The 21,246-nt window shown below is 39.2% G+C and overlaps 1 protein-coding gene across 1 annotated transcript in view; it reads right to left on the reverse strand.

Moving 5' to 3' along the window:
• LOC134672231 (cell adhesion molecule Dscam2) overlaps positions 1-21,246 on the reverse strand; it is an 83,077-nt gene that overhangs the window by 54,124 nt on the left and 7,707 nt on the right. Inside the window, exons 4-8 of the mRNA XM_063530131.1 lie at positions 20,465-20,593; positions 19,811-19,946; positions 7,497-7,681; positions 6,312-6,584; positions 4,700-4,801 (exon numbers count right to left, since the gene is read on the reverse strand). Of these exons, the coding sequence (XP_063386201.1) occupies positions 4,700-4,801; positions 6,312-6,584; positions 7,497-7,681; positions 19,811-19,946; positions 20,465-20,593 (825 nt within the window). The remainder of the gene's footprint in view (positions 1-4,699; positions 4,802-6,311; positions 6,585-7,496; positions 7,682-19,810; positions 19,947-20,464; positions 20,594-21,246) is intronic.

A 21,246-nucleotide genomic window follows, 5' to 3' on the forward strand; every position in this document is an offset into this window, starting at 1 on the left:
ATAACTAGAACCTCATATTATATATAGTTCAAGTTAATACAGAGATCACACAGTTTCTTCACAGGTTTACTCGAGGCCAATATTCGGTAAGAAACAAGATTATTAGTCCCGTACTGGTTGACTTAAGTAAAAACGTTCTAACTACATACGAGGTTCATATAAATTTAGTGCATTTTGACAAACTCTATTATCCACTATAGTCTCAAGGCAGATAATAAATGGAGACCGTGTTTGATATCCTGTTCCAAGCGCAGTTGTATTTCAGGAAACTGATCGACGAAGCCGTCAGGCGGAGTTAGGATTATGAATACCTAGCTAGGGGAGATACATTGAACTATTATTGGCTTACCTATCTAAATTTACTTATCATCTTTACTGGTTTGGTTGTGTATTTACTGGCTTTAAATGAAGTGAAATAAAAACAAAAGCTACGTCTTATTATACCAGGACCAAACCCTTAGCACCTAAGTAATGGAAGGTGCATCTCATATTGTCTTTACATGTTTTTTTTCTATTACCAATCTAAAATGTAACAAATTACTTTGACGCAGATATATTTAAATAAACCGGCGGGCACAACTAAGTCACGAACGCGGATAAACATTTTAATTAAAAAATAGAGTAGGTCTCTAGTATCCTTCGTTCGTTGTATGTACCTTTGTAGATCGATCGCTCAAATAATACTTGTTATTATATAAACATTGGTTCAAAGTATTGATTTTTACAATCGTATAGGAATTTAGATCAATAAGGTCCTTTGTGTAACAGTTCTTTCTTTCCCAGGATTTTTGTAAATGCAATCCTTCTATATGTTCAAGTAAATGCATTGCGCCGCCAGTTGTTGTAGGACAAATTGAATTGGATACGTTTTCTGTCGAACAAACTGCTTGGGTCGAGGTAAAGAACGTTGACTGAATAGAAAATTCAAAAGAACTAAAAAAGTCTACATTAGGGGTAGCTATGGCGGAGGTATAGTTATGAATATGTGGCGGCACGACTTGCACGCCAAGGCCCTGCTTATATGGAACCCCTGAAGAGCAGTGACACCAAATAGCGGGGACCGAATTAGTAATAAAACAAAGCGACTTATACATACACACGGCGAAGGAAGAAAGAACCTTATGCGGTCCAGGATAAGATCTTAATTGGAAATTTGACGCAGGAGTATTTAGTGCGGGCGCTGGATGCGCCCGCGGCAAACGTGCCTGCGTCGCTGGAACTCTTTGTTTGAGCTGAAGGGCTGACTCTAATAGCTTGCAGCGAATCCGCGCTTAAAAATGGACTTTTAAATATTTTATGAAGAATCTGGGCGGGTAGCGGTCGGGAAAAGTTGAAAAATTACAGACACACGTGGTGCAGAGAAAATGTACAGTACACCCGTCGTTATACCGATCTCGTTTTTTCCTAAACCTGCCTGTATCAATTATGGCGACAAAAAATCCTATTTCGTTTTACAAGGCCGAGTACGCATTATCAAGGCTGTTAAAATGAAAGGTTGAAATTTAATATTTTTCCTCGTTGCACGCGTAAAGCGAGGGTGTTTTTCAGGAGGCAACCGGAATCATCGCTTTTTGAAATATCGATTAATCTGAAATTAATTTTTTTTTGGGGCGTTCTCAAGGAATGTAAGCCCATTTAATATACAGTTTGTTGATTAAGATAGTGTGAAAGGAACTGAATATTTATTAGTTTGTTTCGAACCAAGATTAGGTAATTGTATTCAAAGTAAACTTGAAACAAGATTCACATATTTATTTTGTTTTGTTTTGTGGGAATTGATTGTCACAAGACGATTGATTTAATCAGTTGAATTATAAATTATATACAGGGTGTCCCAGAAATCGACGTCAAGCCGTAAACGGATGATAGACCAAGTCATAACAGTTATCATAAAAATACAAAAAAAAATCCAACTCATGTTCTTTAAAAAATATGGTCACTTTAATAATTCACTAAAAAATCCACACCCTGTAGTGGTTCTTTAACTCTTTTTACTACAAATTCCATAATTTATTAGATTTTTTTTTATTATTATGTAATCTTGAATAATGCTTCTGTAGATTTTTGCCTAAAATTTAAAGCCAACTGCTATTACTTGGAAGAAAATTACACTTTTTCAAAACCAAATTATTTAAATTTACTGTGTCGCCCAACTTTAACTGACTGTACTGAAAAAAAAATGTACTACGCTAGTTTGGCAAGTAACGTTAAAAAGTGGCGCGTTTAATAAGGATTCCAAAATGGTATAACACTTCCTAGATTACTTTTGAAATAATTGGTCAATTTTTTTTTTGTAAATAATCCCAGTTTTTTAACAAAATGTCCATACTTCCTTAAAATGACTTTAGCTTACCTAAAGCTTTGCTCAACGCCGTTTCTTTGTTTGATAGAGACGGGAAGAGTCATTTTGGAGTGTGAGCGAGATAAGAAATCAAATTTCCACGTAATTTAAGAGCAAGGTTATGATATTGACTCAATCTTTTTACTTTAATTTAGGACCAGTTTTCTCATTAGAAAAAAATTAATTAAAAAACAAATTATCAGATTTCTTTTTTTTTTTACAATAAATGTTCAAACTGCCTTCCTTCAGCGGCAATGCACGCACGACATCTTCTTAAAAAAGATCGGGTTATTTTCCGGGCAAATCTTCCCCTATTTACAAATTCAACCGCCTCCGTTATTCTTTCCCGCAGCTCAGCTAAATTCTCAATTGTTTTTGAGTACACTTTCTCTATAACCGCTCCCCAGTAAAAAAAATCTAGGGGATTTAAATTTTAGTAAGAGAACATCTTGATGAAGAATACCCTTGCTCAGGTGGATAGGGCGCGCTGGGACAGTCTTGTGGCCACCCCGTTCGCCTGATTTAAATCCCCTAGATTTTTTTTACTGGGGAGCGGTTAAAGAGAAAGTGTACTCAAAAACAATTGAGAATTTAGCTGAGCCGCGGGAAAGAATAACGGAGGCGGTTGAATTTGTAAATAGGGGAAGATTTGCCCGGAAAATAACCCGATCTTTTTTAAGAAGATGTCGTGCGTGCATTGCCGCTGAAGGAAGGCAGTTTGAACATTTATTGTAAAAAAAAAATGAGATCTGATAATTTGTTTTTTATTTAATTTTTTTCTAATGAGAAAACTGGTCCTAAATTAAAGTAAAAAGATTGAATCAATATCATAACCTTTCTCTTAAATTACGTGGAAATTTGATTTCTTATCTCGCTCACACTCCAAAATGACTCTTCCCGTCTCTATCAAACAAAGAAACGGCGTTGAGCAAAGCTTTAGGTAAGCTAAAGTCATTTTAAGGAAGTATGGACATTTTGCTAAAAAACTGGGATTATTTACAAAAAAAAAATTGACCAATTATTTAAAAAGTAATCTAGCAAGTGTTATACCATTTTGGAATCCTTATTAAACGCGCCACTTTTTAACGTTACTTGCCAAACTAGCGTAGTACATTTTTTTTTCAGTACAGTCAGTTAAAGTTGGGCGAAACAGTAAATTTAAATAATTTGGTTTTGACAAAGTGTAATTTTCTTCCAAGTAATAGCAGTTGGCTTTAAATTTTAGGCAAAAATCTACAGAAGCATTATTCAAGATTACATAATAATAAAAAAAATCGAATAAATTATGGAATTTGTAGTAAAAAGAGTTAAAGAACCACTACAGGGTGTGGATTTTTTAGTGAATTATTAAAGTGACCATAATTTTTAAAGAACATGAGTTGGATTTTTTTTTGTATTTTTATGATAACTGTTATGACTTGGTCTATCATCCGTTTACGGCTTGACGTCGATTTCTGGGACACCCTGTATATAGCTAATATAAAACCACTTGGCGATCAAATTGTTTTGAAATGTATAATGATTTCTGAAACCAACTTCACTCATTCTATATAATATCAGTCGTAACTGTTTTAATAGAAGATGAAGATTGATGACCGATAATGGCTTCTAGACCGCAAACTTGGCGGCTCAAATATAGCGGAGCGGGCATAGTTTCTGATTACTGTAGGACAGTTGTAATTTGTTTTTCTTTTTCCAAAGATAAGTTCATAAATAACTGGCACGGCAAAAACACGGTGGGCCGTAGGTCACTGCCAGAACTTTGACGATTGTTTACGTAGGTAGTTGGATCAACTTGTGACACGAGGCTTAAGTGGAAAACTTTATGAGGACCTTTTGTTTACTATTTTCGGATGTGGACCTGACCCAAAATTACTACTTAGTTAAGTACCTACTTGTATAGCGTTAAGGGGATCTCCCACGCCAACGCCTTCGATCTAAATCCCTTAATTTTCTAATGTTTTGCTTTAAGCAATAATCCGTTTTTTAAGTGTTAGAAATAATTTTGTTTTTTAATTAAAATTGGTAGGTAAATACTAAAATACAGATAAATGACAATCAGTGAGATGTCATTTCCCTACAACTTTAATAAGCAAGCCTCTCTTTGGTCGCTGTTGTCGATAAATTTAGAAAAGCATTTGACAAGTTCTGATTGGCTCCGAGAACGATACGTTCATTATTCAAGGTAAATAATTAAAGCTTCCTAACATAAGGTACCGTCAACTGTCGAGTCAACGTTCAATAAAACAGCCGAATTCACTTAATTATTCTGCTCCATATTCCAGGCTTAAAAATATACCGAATGTTATCCGTTCTCGTCGAACGTCTGAATAAATATTGAAAGGAATAATAAAATACCTCGTGTGCCTGTGAAGTTCCAGTCGACGTCGTGCGACTGCGCGCTGCGGGCGTAGGGGGCTCGCCGCGAGCGGTTGGCGGTGACCCGCGGCCGCTCGGACACTGCAAATACCGGCCTTTACAAAAATAGAACACACTCAAGAATATACTACGAACCACAGACAAGACACCTCCAGACTGAGCAGTAGCTCTACCCGCTCAACCACCACAATATACGTTTTACTCCATTTTCGAGTCGAAAGTCAGCGCAATTCGGGAAATGAATTAGATATTCACTAGATATGAAATAGTAAAGATATGTAACGTTCCACGGCAAAAGGTACATTATGGCGGTTGGCGCTTACGCTATTATTGACGCCGCTACAATATTGTGCCGGGGCAATGGTACCTTTTACCGTGGAACGCCACATATCTTTACTATTTCATATCTAGTGAATGTCTAATTCATTTCCCGAATCGCGTCGAGTGTCTTTGTGTGACGTCCGTGTATTTGAACGGACCAATCACGGCACGGGACCTCGCTCACCTCGTCCTCCGCACCCCAGTATTTTTGGCAGCATCGGTTACATGAAATAATTGCTCTAAACTCCGTCTAGAGGATTCATAGTCTATGCTACGAACACATTGAGAATAAACAGTCCCAAGCGACATTCATGCCAAAGCAGGAAGTTCGTATGAATTGGAAAAATCGACCGATTTCTTTGCTTATCGTACTATTCACAGGAGCTTTTAAATTTTGTCATATGAGACGTTTTGCATTGGATAAGTAAAACAGCTTCCTTGCAAAGTTGAGTCGAGGTAAGCAGTTCTTACGTTTCCTTTGTGAATAGCAGATCTGAAAAATGAACCTCTATTTCGTTTCTTTCTAGTTCGCTTTGAATTTACTTAGCGATACGTTTTAAAGCGGTGTTCGCAGTTTTATATTTCTGTTTCAAAGTTTTAAATTTAACCATTCGAATTTGGGTAAAAACTGTTTTTTTTTCCTATCTAAATTAAAATAAAAACATTTATAGATAACATTACATAATTGAATCGATCATATATTTTCTAATAAATACAGTGAGTGCGTAGCCCATTCCACAATTTTTGTTTTATGATTTATTATGTTTATAGTAGTATTTTATTATACTTTTATATCTACATTATATAGAAAATGTGCATAAAATGCAAAACTGTAGCTTTGTACAGGCATACAAATGTTGTAACCTTTATTTCAAAATCTAATAAAAGTGGCTAATATATTAGTCTTGAAGGGCCTCTGCGCTGTTGGCTTCGGCCCCACGTACGCCTCCCAAAGGTCCGGGACCCCAAGGCTGATAGTCGGCGCCATTCGGGAAATGAATTAGAGATTAACTAGATACGATATAGTAAAGATATGTGACGTCCCACGGGTAAAGGTACCTTATGGCGGTTGGCGCTTACGCTATTATTAACGCCGCTCCAATATTAATGCGGCGCTATGCGACCATAAGCGCTAGCCGCCATAAGGTACCTTTTGCCGAGGAACGTCACATACCTTTACTATATCGTATCTAGTTAATCTCTAATTTATTTCTCGAATCGACCCGTAAGTCTAATATCTCTAAAAAGTAATTATAAGTAAATTTCTCACCGTCTATTAAATACTCCGCTACGCCATAAGCTTGGTCTCTGCTGTTGGAAGCGAAGCACTGGTAGACACCCTGGTCCTCCTTCTGCGTACCCTTGATATGTATTCTAAGACCGTCATCAGACAGCCGAATTCTCTCATTAGGCTTGACGGCTTTTGCGTTGTGCACCCAGTATTGCTTCTCGATTGGATGCCCGAAGACTTTGCACTCGAAAATGATATCCGAGTTTATTTTTGTTCGCAATGCTTCTGGCTTTATTCGGACGGAGATGGGTTCTGCAATATGAGAAATGAATCCCCTTACTATGCACATTTGCACGGGAATAAAACATGTGATGGTAGATTTAAAATTGAATTTTTATGTTTGTTTTAGCTTGAACGCTGACATTTATCACTTTGCCGATTAGATTTTACGTGAAAATTTCTACTCGCTTTGGTTAGTAGAAAGTAATACGAGTAAAAAAAACCTTTCGCTTAAATCGCAAATGTTTTTTAAACTTCAAACTACTTTTTTAACTACTGTTTTTCGGGGAAAAATACAAGACTTACCTACGGCAAACGACTTTTAGTTTGAATTGAGTATACTGCAGTATATGGCTCATTTATGCACCAACTCTGCCTTTTGTGACACATGTACTACGAGTATCTATGTAAATGTAAACCAATAGGTAGACCAAGACAGTTCTTGATAATGATATCTTTAAAGTATTTGTGAGGCAGCTTAAATAAACTTGGGACGTCTCCCATGCTTGCAATATTACGACTAAAGCTATTTTGACAATACAATAATATGTTTTGCTCATAAGCGGTGTTATAGAATGATTAAACAAACAGGAACGGAGACCTGGTCTCCTTAGGGTAAGATGAGCGCACCGCACGGCCATGACCGGCCATCCACAGTGAAAATCACTAATATCTTTGTTCAGCAATCATCGACTGTAGCCTGGTTGTTATAATCATGATAATGCTATAGCGGCGTCTGCTCTATCAGCCCACAGCGGCTGCCCAGTACCTGTGACCACGAGCGAGAAGTGTACGGACTCGCCGCCGGCGGTGTTGTTGAGCCAGCACACGAGCCGGCCGGCGTCCTCGCGCCGCACGCCGCGCACGCTCAGCAACCCGCCCTGCAAGTGCGCGCGCGTCCATAGCGGCGTCTGCTCGATCGGCCCACAGCGGCTGCCTGCGTACCTGTGACCGCGAGCGAGAAGTGTACGGACTCGCCGCCGGCGGTGTTGTTGAGCCAGCACACGAGCCGGCCGGCGTCCTCGCGCCGCACGCCGCGCACGCTCAGCAACCCGCCCTGCAAGTGCGCGCGCGCCCATAGCGCCGTCTGCTCGATCGGCGTCAGCTGCTCGCGGTGCTCGCGAAACCACCTTTGAAAACAAACGTTAGAATATATATATAATATATATAAGAGAATTTTGCCTCTTTGATATGTTGAACGAGGTCACGAACGCTAAGTACTTACTTACTTTTTACTTACCTATAAAATAATCTGCTTTTAATCATGCTCATTCTTATTATAGAGTTTTTGTAACCCTTTCAGTTTATACAGTAGCGATAGCGATTAATTAAGTTACTTAATAAGAGCACATATGTAATGTTTCAAGAGCATTAGGTATAACATTCGATCGCTGAATAATACCAATGCATGGCTCGATACTCTCGATAGTTGATAAATGCCGAACTCCGAAGTGAGACTCGGTATAAACTACTTTCGATCCAAGCGCTTAATCTGCGACCCAGAGCTCGGCAGCAACTTTACCTGCTTTGAATTGTTAAACATATTTTGCTCGAAGGAGCTCACTTGTTAGTGGAGTGATAGCCAGAGGCCGGCTTTACCGCAGGTTTTACAGTGTACCTAGTTAAAAATAATAATGGATATTGTTTCAAATGTATTCTGCGAAACGGGATCAATTTACCACGAATAAAATGCTTGATTGATTGATTGATTGTTTTTTCTTTATACAGAGTACCTATAGGTACTTAAATGCCGGCTGTACACCTCTCGTCGAGAGTCTCGGGCGAAAAGCTGTCGAGGAGAGCGCACCATGTACACACTCGTTGAATCATTTAAACCGCGGATGCCCGCCACGATGGACATAGATACTGTTGCCGCGATTTGTCTCTGTGCTGCTAGCTACTATAATTATTTAGTAGCTAGCAGCACAGAGACAGCATTAAGCCATGGAGAAGAAGGAGGTGACGTATTCCTGTTTGTCACCATCATTGTATTATTTAAAAAAACTTTATTATATCGGCAAAAAACATTTCTCTTGTGATGTTTATGATGATAATGATGACAATTGTCACAAGATTTCAAAGAACTTTCGGTCATTCTTGACAGCAAATGAGTTCTGTGTCGGAATTTCGTGACAATTGTCGTATTTCTTGTGACAATTGTCATTAGCTTCGCAAAATAAGTACTTATTAACTGGCGATATAGTGGAGTTTTTTTTAATTAACACGTTGGTGGCAAACAACCACACCGCCCGTCTGATGGTAAGCGGTTACCGTAGCCTATGGATGCCTGTAACGTCAGTAACAGTGATGTCGATAAATGTCGCACCTGTCACGCTGGTGAAATAGGGCCCAGATGCTTTTGACCGATAAAAACAAGAACTGAATAATCCAAGTGTGACAATAAATAATTGCAAGATGGATATAAACTGTATATCTGCTAAGTTCCTTCAAAATGTGATACCTACACCTGTAAATTTACAATGAAGTGAGCAAATATGGAAAGTTTGCCAAATCGGACCGGAACAACAATATGCTAAATGTATCAGTTTAAGAATATTGTATACTCGTACACGTTATAATTATAAACCTTCATTCATAAAACAAAGACAAACAATTAACAACGGAGTCTTTGAAAGGACAGACGACGCAAATATATATAAAACTATACAAATTTTAAGTAGGTTCAACAATAACCTTATATATTGGGAATTTCTGTTACTTTACTATAGAGACAAATTCAAAGTTTGTGATTACTGACAACTGTTGCTTCGATTTTTTCTTACGACAAAAAAATCCCTGCAAGACTGGGTTAAACTTTAAAAAAACAAAGTGCAATCTATTTGAGTGTTGTATTGCACCAAATTTGTTTTTGTATGTTTTATTGTTCCGTTACAGTTAAAACACTGACGGTCCGATTTGAACTTTGGGATACGTCAAATATTACGGCTACCTAGATACGATATAGATTAGATACCTATGCCAGTGTCAAATATAACGTTTCTTCAAACTAAAACGTCACTTTTGACACTGACATATCTAATCTATATCGTATCTAGGCGTAACATTTGACGTATTTTAAAGTTCGAATTGGGCAGTGATTATTTAAATGCACGTAGAACACCATCTACATATCATACTCATGTATAACTCGTGGGAAAGAAAGGACTGCAAGCGGGCACGCTTATGTATGCCGAGTTAGGTACCAAGTCTTTTAGAAATAGTTTTGAAAGGAGCTGAAATGAGCGAGACATTTGCATTCTAAAAGATTTCCTCTCGGCAATGGTGGGACATGAAACTTTATGGTGTATTCTAATAGATAACAGAACTGAGAATTACGCCCAGTTGAATACTTTTATGGAATGAAATGTTAGCATAGGTAATGTATGTAAAAATAAACATTTAAGAAACATGAAATTCTGAATAGGATTTTTATTTTGAATATGGACGAATAAAAATTATTTAAAACATATTTCGAATGTTGTCCTGCACTCGTTGGCTGCCTACCCCCTAATTCATAAAGCTGTAAAAAGCCTCAATCAGTTAATTTATATCAGTTTTACCTCTTTATTAAAAATACATACGTCCAAAGGACAGATCAACGTAACGTATTTATGATTAATGTCACTAAATAGTTAAATTCAATAAATGATTGACTGATTCCACAAGAGAATTTTAACTAACAATATTATGATTAGGTAAACAAAAACACTGTAGATATAACTATTGATTACGGAAATCTTTAAAAATAGGTATCCCTTGTCTAACGCGAACAAATATACGTAGTATCACCGATTGTAATTAAGAACAACGTCGCAAAACTCCCGTATTTGTTTATTTCGTTTGCGAAGTCGGCTCTCCCGAGACGTTCCAATGGTTCGAATTTGCTCGGCAAATTTAAACGATGCTAAGTAACTAAGTTTTAATTTAACTGCTTTTTATGACTGCAATAAAATCGAAGTCTTAACGATGTTCCGGAGGGCGCGAATGATGATGAATTAGTTATCCGAGTTCGCTTGGAGACCAACTTTGTTTTGATTTTTGAGTACTTAGTTGAGCTGTAAAAAGCAAGTGAATGCTTCAATACAGATTTGAAAGAGTAAAAATACCAACTTGATTACAGCTCTTCGTAATCAACACTCTAAGAACTAATAGAATATGGTGCTGTCAATAATTAAAAGTTAAACTTCGTCCATATTAAAAGCCAATGATGATAATGGACGTTTTCTGCTCGAAAACAGAAACTTTAACTTTAATTAGGTCCTGTATTATATCAGACGTTGCTGTCTTGACTAAATACTCTAAGACGAAAGTGGCCTACCGCGAGATACCGACGATCGATACAAACGAAGTCTCCATTTTCCTCTTTGGAATTATCATTGTAATCTTTTTATGTATCCATGCTTTTTCGTTAGATTTTTATTGTTATTTTAATTATAAAAAAAAGTTTAAACTTCGGCGGTCATGCACTGTCCTCATAATAAACCTATAGTTCTAACAACCTTAGTATATAAATGTCGGCGGTCGATCGTAAGATCAGGCGGATCGTAATGTTCTTGTGTAATGTTTTGACGATAGTCACATTAAACCAATATATCCTACCTACTTATATGATAGGTTCATTAGGTTGCTTCAGATGCCCGAAGGTCAAACTGCCCAGAAATAGGAGCCCCGCGTAGCGGGGCTCCGTCAACTCAGGGAACGAGTCAAAGATTTTCACGTGTCACGATATGCCTAATAGGAATTTCACGATATGCCTGATCTTACGATCGGCCGCTGACATATAGATATCGGTAGTAATACCGGAACATTTTCTGTTTCTGTCTCTTTATATGCGAACTTCACGAACGTGTCTTACTATTTCAGTCAAGCTCGGTACAAAAAGTATTGAGGTTGACTGAAGTACCATGCCAAATACGAATGTTTCCGAGAAAATACGAAGGAAAACAATTACGCACATCTGTAGTTCTGTTGAAGTGGTTATCTGTTGGTACCAGAGGCACTAGGTAGTTACTTTAAATTTAGCTAAAGTTAGAATTTGAGTTTCCGCCGAAGACAAATATCCAAGGCGACTGTGGCCGCCGGCACAATGGGGTTATTTGCCCAAACATGGGCAAGTTGCCGGGCAAACTTAGCCTTGTCAACAATGTTTCACTGCCGAAGGTATTAAGGTTTAGCATATAGAGTTTACATCAAAAACGAATCTTATATAAAGGCGAGTTCTTGTGAGGAAACGCTTACAACTACGTAATCTAATGGTGTAGATAAGTAGGTAGGTGAAGTTTTTCATTTCTATCATAAATAAATGATTTACTTTTAGACTTATCTTTGTTTAAGGCACGTTTAAAAAGTTAATAGTAAGTTTATAGTAAAAGTGTGTAAAAATATGGAAATCACTGTCATCTATGTGGAATTGTATCGATTTTTTCATTTCTTATGCTCTGAAAGAGGGTCATTGTTGTTCTAAAAGGTGTGCAGAAAATGATACGTTTCTGCACTAGAGCATTTTACGGTCCAAGTACGACTACTTATATGAATTTTTTTAAGATAAGGAATTGAACTTTGGATTTAAATGGATTTGTTATACAATTTCCATTCTGATATTTATTTCCCCATCCCATAAATAACGATAATTTTGCTTAAATTGTTAATTGAAAGTACCCCCAAGATTTACTAAAAATTTGTCTAAAAAAACACATGCATTTTACTTTCCTCGTATTCGAAATGAAAAGTAGAGTGTTTCATCATCATCATCATCTCAGCCATAAGACGTCCACTGCTGAACATAGGCCTCCCCCTTGGACCTCCATACGTGCCGGTTGGAAGCGACCCGCATCCAGCGTCTTCCGGCGACCTTAACAAGATCGTCTGTCCATCTTGTGGGTGGACGTCCTACGCTGCGCTTGCTAGTCCGTGGTCTCCACTCGAGCACTTTTCGACCCCATCGGCCATCTTCTCTGCGTGCAATGTGGCCTGCCCATTGCCACTTCAGCTTGCTAATCCGGTGGGCTATGTCGGTGACTTTAGTTCGTCTACGGATCTCCTCATTTCTGATTCGATCACGTAGAGAAACTCCGAGCATAGCCCTCTCCATAGCTCGTTGAGCGACTTTGAGTTTTGAGATGAGGCCGATAGTGAAAGACCACGTTTCGGAGCCGTAAGTCATCACTGGTAACACACATTGATTAAAGACTTTCGTCTTGAGGCACTGAGGTATGTCGGACGAAAAGACATTACGTAGTTTCCCGAACGCTGCCCAACCGAGTTGGATTCGGCGGTTGACCTCTTTCTCGAAGTTGGACCTACCCAATTGGACTACTTGTCCTAGGTAGATGTACGAGTCAACAACTTCGAATACCGAGTTCCCAACAGAGACTGGGATGGGCACAACATTGGCATTTGACATAAGTTTCGTCTTGTCCATGTTCATTTTCAAGCCCACCCGTTGTGAAACTCGGTTGAGGTCATCGAGCATCATGCTGAGTTCCTCCATCGACTTTGCCATGACTACGATATCGTCGGCAAACCGAAGGTGAGTGATGTATTCGCCGTTGATGTTGATGCCAAGTCCTTCCCATTCCAGGAGCTTGAAGGCGTCTTCCATTACGGCAGTAAACAGTTTCGGAGAGATAACGTCTCCCTGCCTTACGCCTCTTCGCAATGGAATCGCCCTCGTGCTCTGCTCCTGTACTCGGACCGACATGGTGGCGTTACTATACAAACACTTCAACACTTCGATGTACCGATAGTCAATATGGCATCGCTGAAGAGACTCAAGCACCGCCCATGTTTCCACCGAATCGAAGGCTTTCTCATAGTCCACAAACACTAAGCATAATGGCAAGTTATACTCTTCGGTCTTCTGTATAACTTGCCGCAGCGTATGGATGTGGTCTATGGTACTATAGCCTTTTCGGAAACCGGCTTGTTCGGGAGGCTGGAAGTCATCAAGTCTGTGTTCGAGACGGTTCGTGATGACCCTTGAAAACAGCTTATAGACGTGGCTCAGAAGCGTGATGGGTCTGTAGTTCTTCAATAGGTTGTTATCACCTTTTTTGAAGAACAGCACCACCTCGCCTCTATTCCATGTTTCAGGCGTTATGCCCTCGGACAAGACGGAATTAAAGAGCTTCTGGAGGACTTTAAGTACCGGTGTTCCACCCGCTCTCAGAAGCTCTGAAGTGATTCCGTCTTTGCCCGGCGCCTTGTTGTTCTTAAGCTGCTTCAGGGCCATCCTAATCTCGTACAGACTGATGTCCGGGATATCTTCGGTATAATGTCGGGACAGCTTGGCTCTTGGATCTCCTACCAAGCTGTCAACGGGCTTTGCGATCGAAGTGTATAACTGTCCATAGAACCTCTCGATCTCACCTAAAACCTCCGCTTTGCTCGACGCTATGCTGCCATCTTCCCGTTTCAGCTTTGTCAGCTGGCTTTGCCCAATAGACTTGTCCTTTGCGAACACTTTGGAGCCTTGGTTTCGCTCAATAGTCTCTTTAATACGGTTAGTATTAAAGAGACGCAGATCATGTCGCAAGGACTTAGATATACGTCTATTGAGCTGCCTATATGACTCCGCGTCATCGGGAGACTGCAACTGTAGCGAGCGTCGTTCAGCCATGAGGTTTAAGGTTTGGTCGGTCAATTTCTGAGGTCTATCTTTACGGCGGGGTCTAAAAAACTTATACCCTACTGTGTGGACAGTTTCCACTAGCCCGTCGTTGATTTCGTCCACTGAAGCCAAGTTCTCTAGGCAAGCAAAGCGGTTAGAGAGCTCGAGTTGAAAGCTTTCGGGGTTTTGAACATGGGCTCGAGTAGGTCGGAGCGTAGACTTCATCAGGCTGGACCTTTCAAGTTTAATATTGATATTCAGTGTGCCTCTTACGATTCGGTGATCACTACCGGTCTTTACCCTGTTGATCACAGAGACATCACTGAATATCCGTTTCTTGTCGGTCATGATGAAGTCTATCTCGTTTCTCGTGGAACCGTCAGGACTCATCCAGGTCCATTTTCTGTGAGGCGGCTTCTGGAAGAAAGAGTTCATCATGAAGAGTTCCTCTCTCTCCAGTAAGTCGGCCAGCCTCTGACCCCTAGGGTTCCGTTGCCCATACCCAAATTGCCCCACTCTCAACTCATCCCCGCTTCTCTTGCCCAACTTTGCGTTGAAGTCCCCCATAACAACAGTAAAGTAGGTTTTAGAAGTATGTATGGCCCTACTTACGTCCTCATACATAGCTTCTACTTCATCATCGGAGTGTGACGAGGTCGGTGCGTATACCTGAATGACCTTCAGCGAATATCTTTTGGATATTCTGAGTATTAGGTATACCACCCTGCTCGACACACTGTCGATGGTTATTATGTTGTTTACGAGGGACTTGTGAACGAGAAACCCGACACCACCTTGGGACTGTTGGTCGCCCTCCCGGTGGTAGAGCAAGTTACCAGACTTCAGGGTTGTCGTGTCCTCCCCCTCTCTACGGACTTCGCATAACCCTACAATGTCCCAGTGTAACCTGCTCAGTTCCTCTTCCAGCTCGCAGATCTTTTCGTCAGTCCTCATAGTGCGTATGTTGTGTGTTACCAGGGCCAGTCGTCGTCGGGGCGGGTAGCCGGATCTTTGCCGGAGATTCTTAGCACCCCTGACCCCGCTAATGCCCTGACCGCTACCATAGCCAGAGCACCGGGGGTCGCCGGAACCTCGGGGCCGTCGTTTTATTGTGCTCATCATGATGGGGGGTGAATGCCATAATCGCCACGCTTGGCAGGCGGGTTGGCGTTGGCGAGATGTAGAGTGTTTAACTCGGGTGAAAGGCATAATTTCAAACTCGGGCTATTGGCGCTCACACTGCGTTCGAGCGCCAAACTACCTCGGCAGAAAAGAGTGCCTTTCATCCCTTGGTTAACAATCTACTATTCCAGGATCGTATCATCAAATCTAACCTTGACTTGATAACAATGACACCAACTATAAAGTATACTTTAATACGAAAAAAATCAATCCTCCCGCCTTTTTGAAGTCAGTTAAAACAAAGTAAGTGCAAATTGCAGAATCTCATTGTTAAGATTTACAATCAACATTAGCATTTACTGCTGTTGAGAAAATGAGAATACAGTGTGATGCAGATGAGGCAAACAGCACCGCGACCGCAAGGCGCTCGGTAGCTCGCTGTGTTAACACTCCCCTCCGTTCGACAGACTTGAGAGAGTTGAGAGTTTGGTTTTGTATCGAGATGAGACCTATACCTACTTAACATGTTACATTTACATCAGATTTTTTTTTAGTACATATTTCTTGTAGATTTATTAAATGGTACGACATAAATACTAATAAAGCGCGGCGTTGAATGTGTGAGAACAAAGTGTGTGGAAATTTCTATAACGCATTCACTGCCAGGGGGCGTGGCCTAGGAACAAACTTGTATGGCGGTGAACGCACATGTGCGTCGGGGGCAGTGAATGTGTTAAAAAGCTTTCATTTCACTAACAAGTATAAATTGCAAATTTATACAGTGAAAGCCAAACGGGGAAATCAACACATGGAACATGGAACGCTCCGCTCGAGGTAATAGCTGATCACAATTTGAATGAAATTAACCTTTACCAACCTACAGACATTTGTAGAACGTGACAAGAAACTTAACGAAAAGGGAGGTAATTAACTGATTTACTCACACAATCAAATATTTCCTCGCTAAGATACCCGTTAATGACTCTTTCCTGTTTACTCATTAAATGGAGACAATGAAGAAATTCGTTTCATGCATGACACACTCGTTTAAATTTGGTGTTGAATGATTTAATTATGAAAATCTATTTAAATTACCCGGGATTTGGTGGCAAGTGCCACGTAGGTACACGTAAATACATTTACGAGGGTATAATGCAATTTGGCGGGTTTGCGAGGCAAATTGCTCCTTGGCAGTTAAAACGAATCACGTAGCTCCGGATTATAAAATTGCGGTGAAATCTCAGCGTGGGATCAAAACGGATTCGCGACGAAATAAAGCACCCCGTACTTTATCACGCACGGAGCTAAAGGGTAAATTTAAATTGAAATCTTTCACGCCACCTCCCTTTCATTGTCTGGGCAGCAAGAAAGGTTCCATAGTTATTACGCTCGTAAGCTCTGAAACAAATAATAAAACCCTACGCAATACAGCTTTGAACAAAGTTTCCATGGGCAGTTGTGAAATTATTGGTAAAATAGAACGCCACGTTCTGCGTAGGTTGGGTTTGATCTCGTTAAGGGAGGCGCTACATTTAATCTTTGCCAAAATGAAAAGCGTAAGGCGCACCCCTCTAAGTGGATATGGGTAAGTGTGTTCCGCTCGAATTCTCACGGAAACAATTTTATTTCTGGAACCTTTTAAACGAACGTATTTTTGGTAAGTTCACGTTATACTAGGAACATATACGTATCTCGGCAAGTCGGCACATTTTCACCTTCGACGTTATTACTTCGAACTAACCGCTCTTTCTTACTAATACAAAGTTAGTAGTAGTAGTTAGTAGTAAACTCTTTATTGTACAAAAAGACATATTAAAAATAACATACAATTAGCAAGAAGTACAAAGGCGAACTTATCCCTTTGAGGGATCTCTTCCAGTTAACCTTTGAGTAGATGAGAGGAGAGAGTGAAAAGAGGATGACAAAAGAGTGAAAAGAGGGTAACAAAGTTAATTCGGGCTAGCTTCACTTACCCCCCTCATTGCACAATGTACATAGGTACTACAGTGAAACCTGGTTAATTGGCACCTGGATAAATGGAAAACCTCAATAATTGCAACCAAAAGTCCGGTCCCGGTCCCTTGAGACCAAAAGGCCTCTATAATTGAAATTTTGGAACCTCTATAATTGCAATTTAGATTTTAGTGCTTTTCGTAATTTTGCCTCTATAATTGACCACATCGCAACTTAAGACCTCTATAATTGACACTGTGCTAAAAAAATCCGTTATTTTTGCTCTTGTTTTTACCTCTATTATTGAAACGAGTCTTGCTTATTACCTCTGTAATTGAAATAATGTAGGTAGTTGTATACAGCAGAAACAATATTTTAATAGCAATGATCATTTTGTTTATATCTCCATCCAGAATTTAATTTATTTATTGGGTATCTATCACAGCCTGTAGTAGGTGAAATAGTTTTGATCAATAAAAAACAAAGTATGCTTTTAATTTACATTCTAATAAAACTTTCTTCTACAATTCAAGGGAATTTTTTAAACCCAAATGATAAGAAAATAAAGTGGTAATTAATGTAGTGTAAAAGTGCAAGTATAGACGGAAGCAATATATAGAATGTAAGCGTGTAAATCTACTTAAAATGGTTATTTGCACCTCCATAAAGGAAATTTGTCAGAACGCAACCTCTATTAATGAAAACCTCTATAATTGACACAACGATTTTTTGAACCTCGTTAATTGACACGACCTGCTTAAATGAAAAACCTGGTTAATTGACAAAAATTGGCCGGTCCCTTGAGATTGCAATTATCCAGGTTCCACTGTATTTGACTTGATCCCTAAAGGCATTTTTAAATTGCTGCCGCAACAGATAACTTTTTAAGATAGGTAGACTGTATAAATCTACTCTTATGAACCTACGTACTAAGGTGTCGTCGGGTGCAAATGGCTTTGCGACTTTTGCAGTGCAATGGCGACGCGGTAAAATGTCACACGTTTCAGCTATTTGTATGCTTAGTGCAGAAGCGAGGCTTTTAGTTGGAAAATGCAGTAGAATATGACCTTTGTAAAACTGCAAAGCACATCCATTATTGATAGTTTAGTAACCTACGTTTGAATCACAAGTTTTAAACTAGAAAACGTTGCTTGAATATAAACTAGGAGGTTTATCGTTTGCGGGAATCTTTTCCTGAACAAGAGCATGCATCAAAAGCTTTGTTGGGGAGGGTAGTATATTAAAACGATTTTTACGACAGTTTTAGCGGTGTGTCGTAAATAAAAGGTCGGTTGTAGCGTGTCACCCATACCGGTTTAAGGAAGTGAGCGTAAAAGTAAAACTATTTACTAAAACCAAACTAAAACAATTTAGAAACCCTGAATGTGGATATTGTGGATTTATAATTATTTTGTTTAGCTACTTACATATTGTTTGAGAATGTTTATGTATATACGCCATACGATTAAATAAAAAAACAATTTAGTTGAACAGCCAAAGCGCTCTTAACCTACACTTTGCATTATTCACTGGCTTTGAGCGCAGATTTAAAGCACATTAAGGGTGAGCTAAGTGCTTGCCGATCTGTTTGGTATATAGCCAAATACAGTGAAACCTGGATAAGTGAGACTTCAGGGGACGAGCAGATTTGTCTCACTTAAAGAGGTATTTCACTTACCCAGGCTCTCAGTTAGCCAGGTACAAATAAATTTCTGTCTCATTTACAGAGGGTTCCATTAATAGAGGTGAGAATAGACTATCAATAAAGTCCAAGTTAGAGAGGTCATAGATTGACGTTACCTCAGATACAGAGGTCAATTCCTATAAAATTCTAAAAAACAATTAGGAAAATGTAATCTTATAAATATAGTCTCAGTAAAAGAGGTAAAATACATTCTCTGTCTCTGTTTTAAATGTGACTATAAAATCGTTCGTTCGTTCGGTTCGTTTTATCTCACTAACAGAGGTAATTCAGTGCCAAAGTGTCGGGACCGCACTATGAGTCCCAGCTATATAGAGGTTTCTCACTTATCCAGGTCTCACTTAGCCAGGTTTCACTGTAATACCTAGGCATAAGTATATGTTTCCATATCAGCCGGGACTTCGGCAATGTTTATGGTTCCAAAGCGTAAAATTTCTGGGTTAAGGGGTGAATTTATATGAGTTTTGTGGCGTAATATTAAGACAGAAGTGGGAAATAGTGGGATTTGTGTAGTACTCGTAATTTTCTTTTAAGTCGGCCCTTCTTTGACTTTTGAAGATAGAATTGATAAAAAAAAAACATGTATGCATGGTATACTTTCATACACTAAAACAAAACACAACTACAAATAACAACATGGATAAAGCCACGAAATGGTCCCGCTTGAGCATGGTGCCGGTCTATTGGTCAGCGCTGATCTTCCGTAGGAATTTGTGATTACACAGACTGCGATACATAAATGCGATCGATTAAGAAAATAGAATGAAAATCACCAGCTGACAATTATTTGGCATTGGCAACACTTTCCAAAAAATAAAAATGGCATCGGAATGAAAATTGCTCACTGCATCATCAGATCAATAAATGATTTACCTGTAAGTGGGTACTGGCCAGGCGTGCGCCGCGCACGGCAACCGCACGTCCTGCCCGGCCTGCACGCGCCGGTTGCGCGGCTCGGGGCCTACGCGAGGCCTCACACCGCCTTTCGGCTCCGTCACTATTACGTGACCTGTTTAAAAAAGAATAATGTTTACATTATCATCTTCATAGAATCATTTTGTCTCAGAAGGACTTAGAAGAACAGTCTGCCAGCGAAAAAGGCTCATTGAGAATCGAAGTGTAATTAACAACAGATTTTTTTGAGATTGGCATTGGTGGAAGTGTTGAGTTTTAAATGTGTATCATTGAAAGTAATAAATAAGTACTTACCTATGAAAGCAATAAAAATACTGATTATAGATTACTGCATGTAATCAAATAGTTAAATTTTTCGACTGCTGAAACGTGCTTGTGCTTCGTAACTAGCACAAAGTTAATGATTTTATGGTCAAAGAGCGAAACAATAATTTACATAACATCGTTGCCATATAGTAAAAGGAACAGAAAACAATTTATATAATGAGTCCGTGCCTCGGCAGTCTGTCACTAAATACGAGCGAAAAACATTTACCAATGCGTTAATAATATTATTTTCACTATGTATTGTATTGTCAAGACGATATGAGTGTGTTCTGGTTCCGTGCTTACCGAAGTACTGACTGGTGTAGGTGGTCCCGGTGACCCGGTCCCGGACCCGGCATCGGAACGCGTCCCGGCTGCCGGCGCGCACCGTGCTTATGTACAGCGAGCCGTCATCTAACCTCTGGTACCGGGGCTCTGCGAATACAATACCATGTCAATCACCAAATTCCTATTTTAACCCTTATCTTGGCAAGGCTCAAAATATGTTAAATATAAACATTTTTTTAGTTTTTCGTCACCTATTGAGCATACTGGACTGTTAAAAAATAAGGGAAAAAATCCAGGATTTTCCAGTTTCGGAAAATCATATGTATCATATTTGATACAATGCCAATCCCTCAACAAAATAGTTACCTACTTTTTAGAAGAAAAATGTGGATTTTAATAAAAATAAAACATGTAATGCAACAGAAATTATCATTTATTGCTAATTAAATGCAATCTAAAGCATCAGATGACTATTACACCTGTAAAAATAAATTGTATCTACGAATACCTGATCACATGGGCGGAAAATCTGATCCCGTAAACTTTCAAAAAAGTTGTCAGCAAAAAGTTGAGTAAAATATGAAAAGTAAACAAATAATAAAAAGTCATAAAAAATATTTTTTTTTACTTTGGGGGCATTTTTGCCATTCACATATTTTTCCGTGCTACGGGTTACGGCGTAGCAATAATGCTACGGCGTGCGAATATACAGTTAAATAACATCTAGTACTTTAAAAAAATCAAAGCTCAATAACTAAATAATACGACAACTAATACAAAATACTTGAAACATGTTTTGA

The sequence above is a fragment of the Cydia fagiglandana genome, chromosome 16 (assembly GCF_963556715.1).
Source record: "Cydia fagiglandana chromosome 16, ilCydFagi1.1, whole genome shotgun sequence".
Taxonomy (NCBI): Eukaryota; Metazoa; Arthropoda; class Insecta; order Lepidoptera; family Tortricidae; genus Cydia; species Cydia fagiglandana.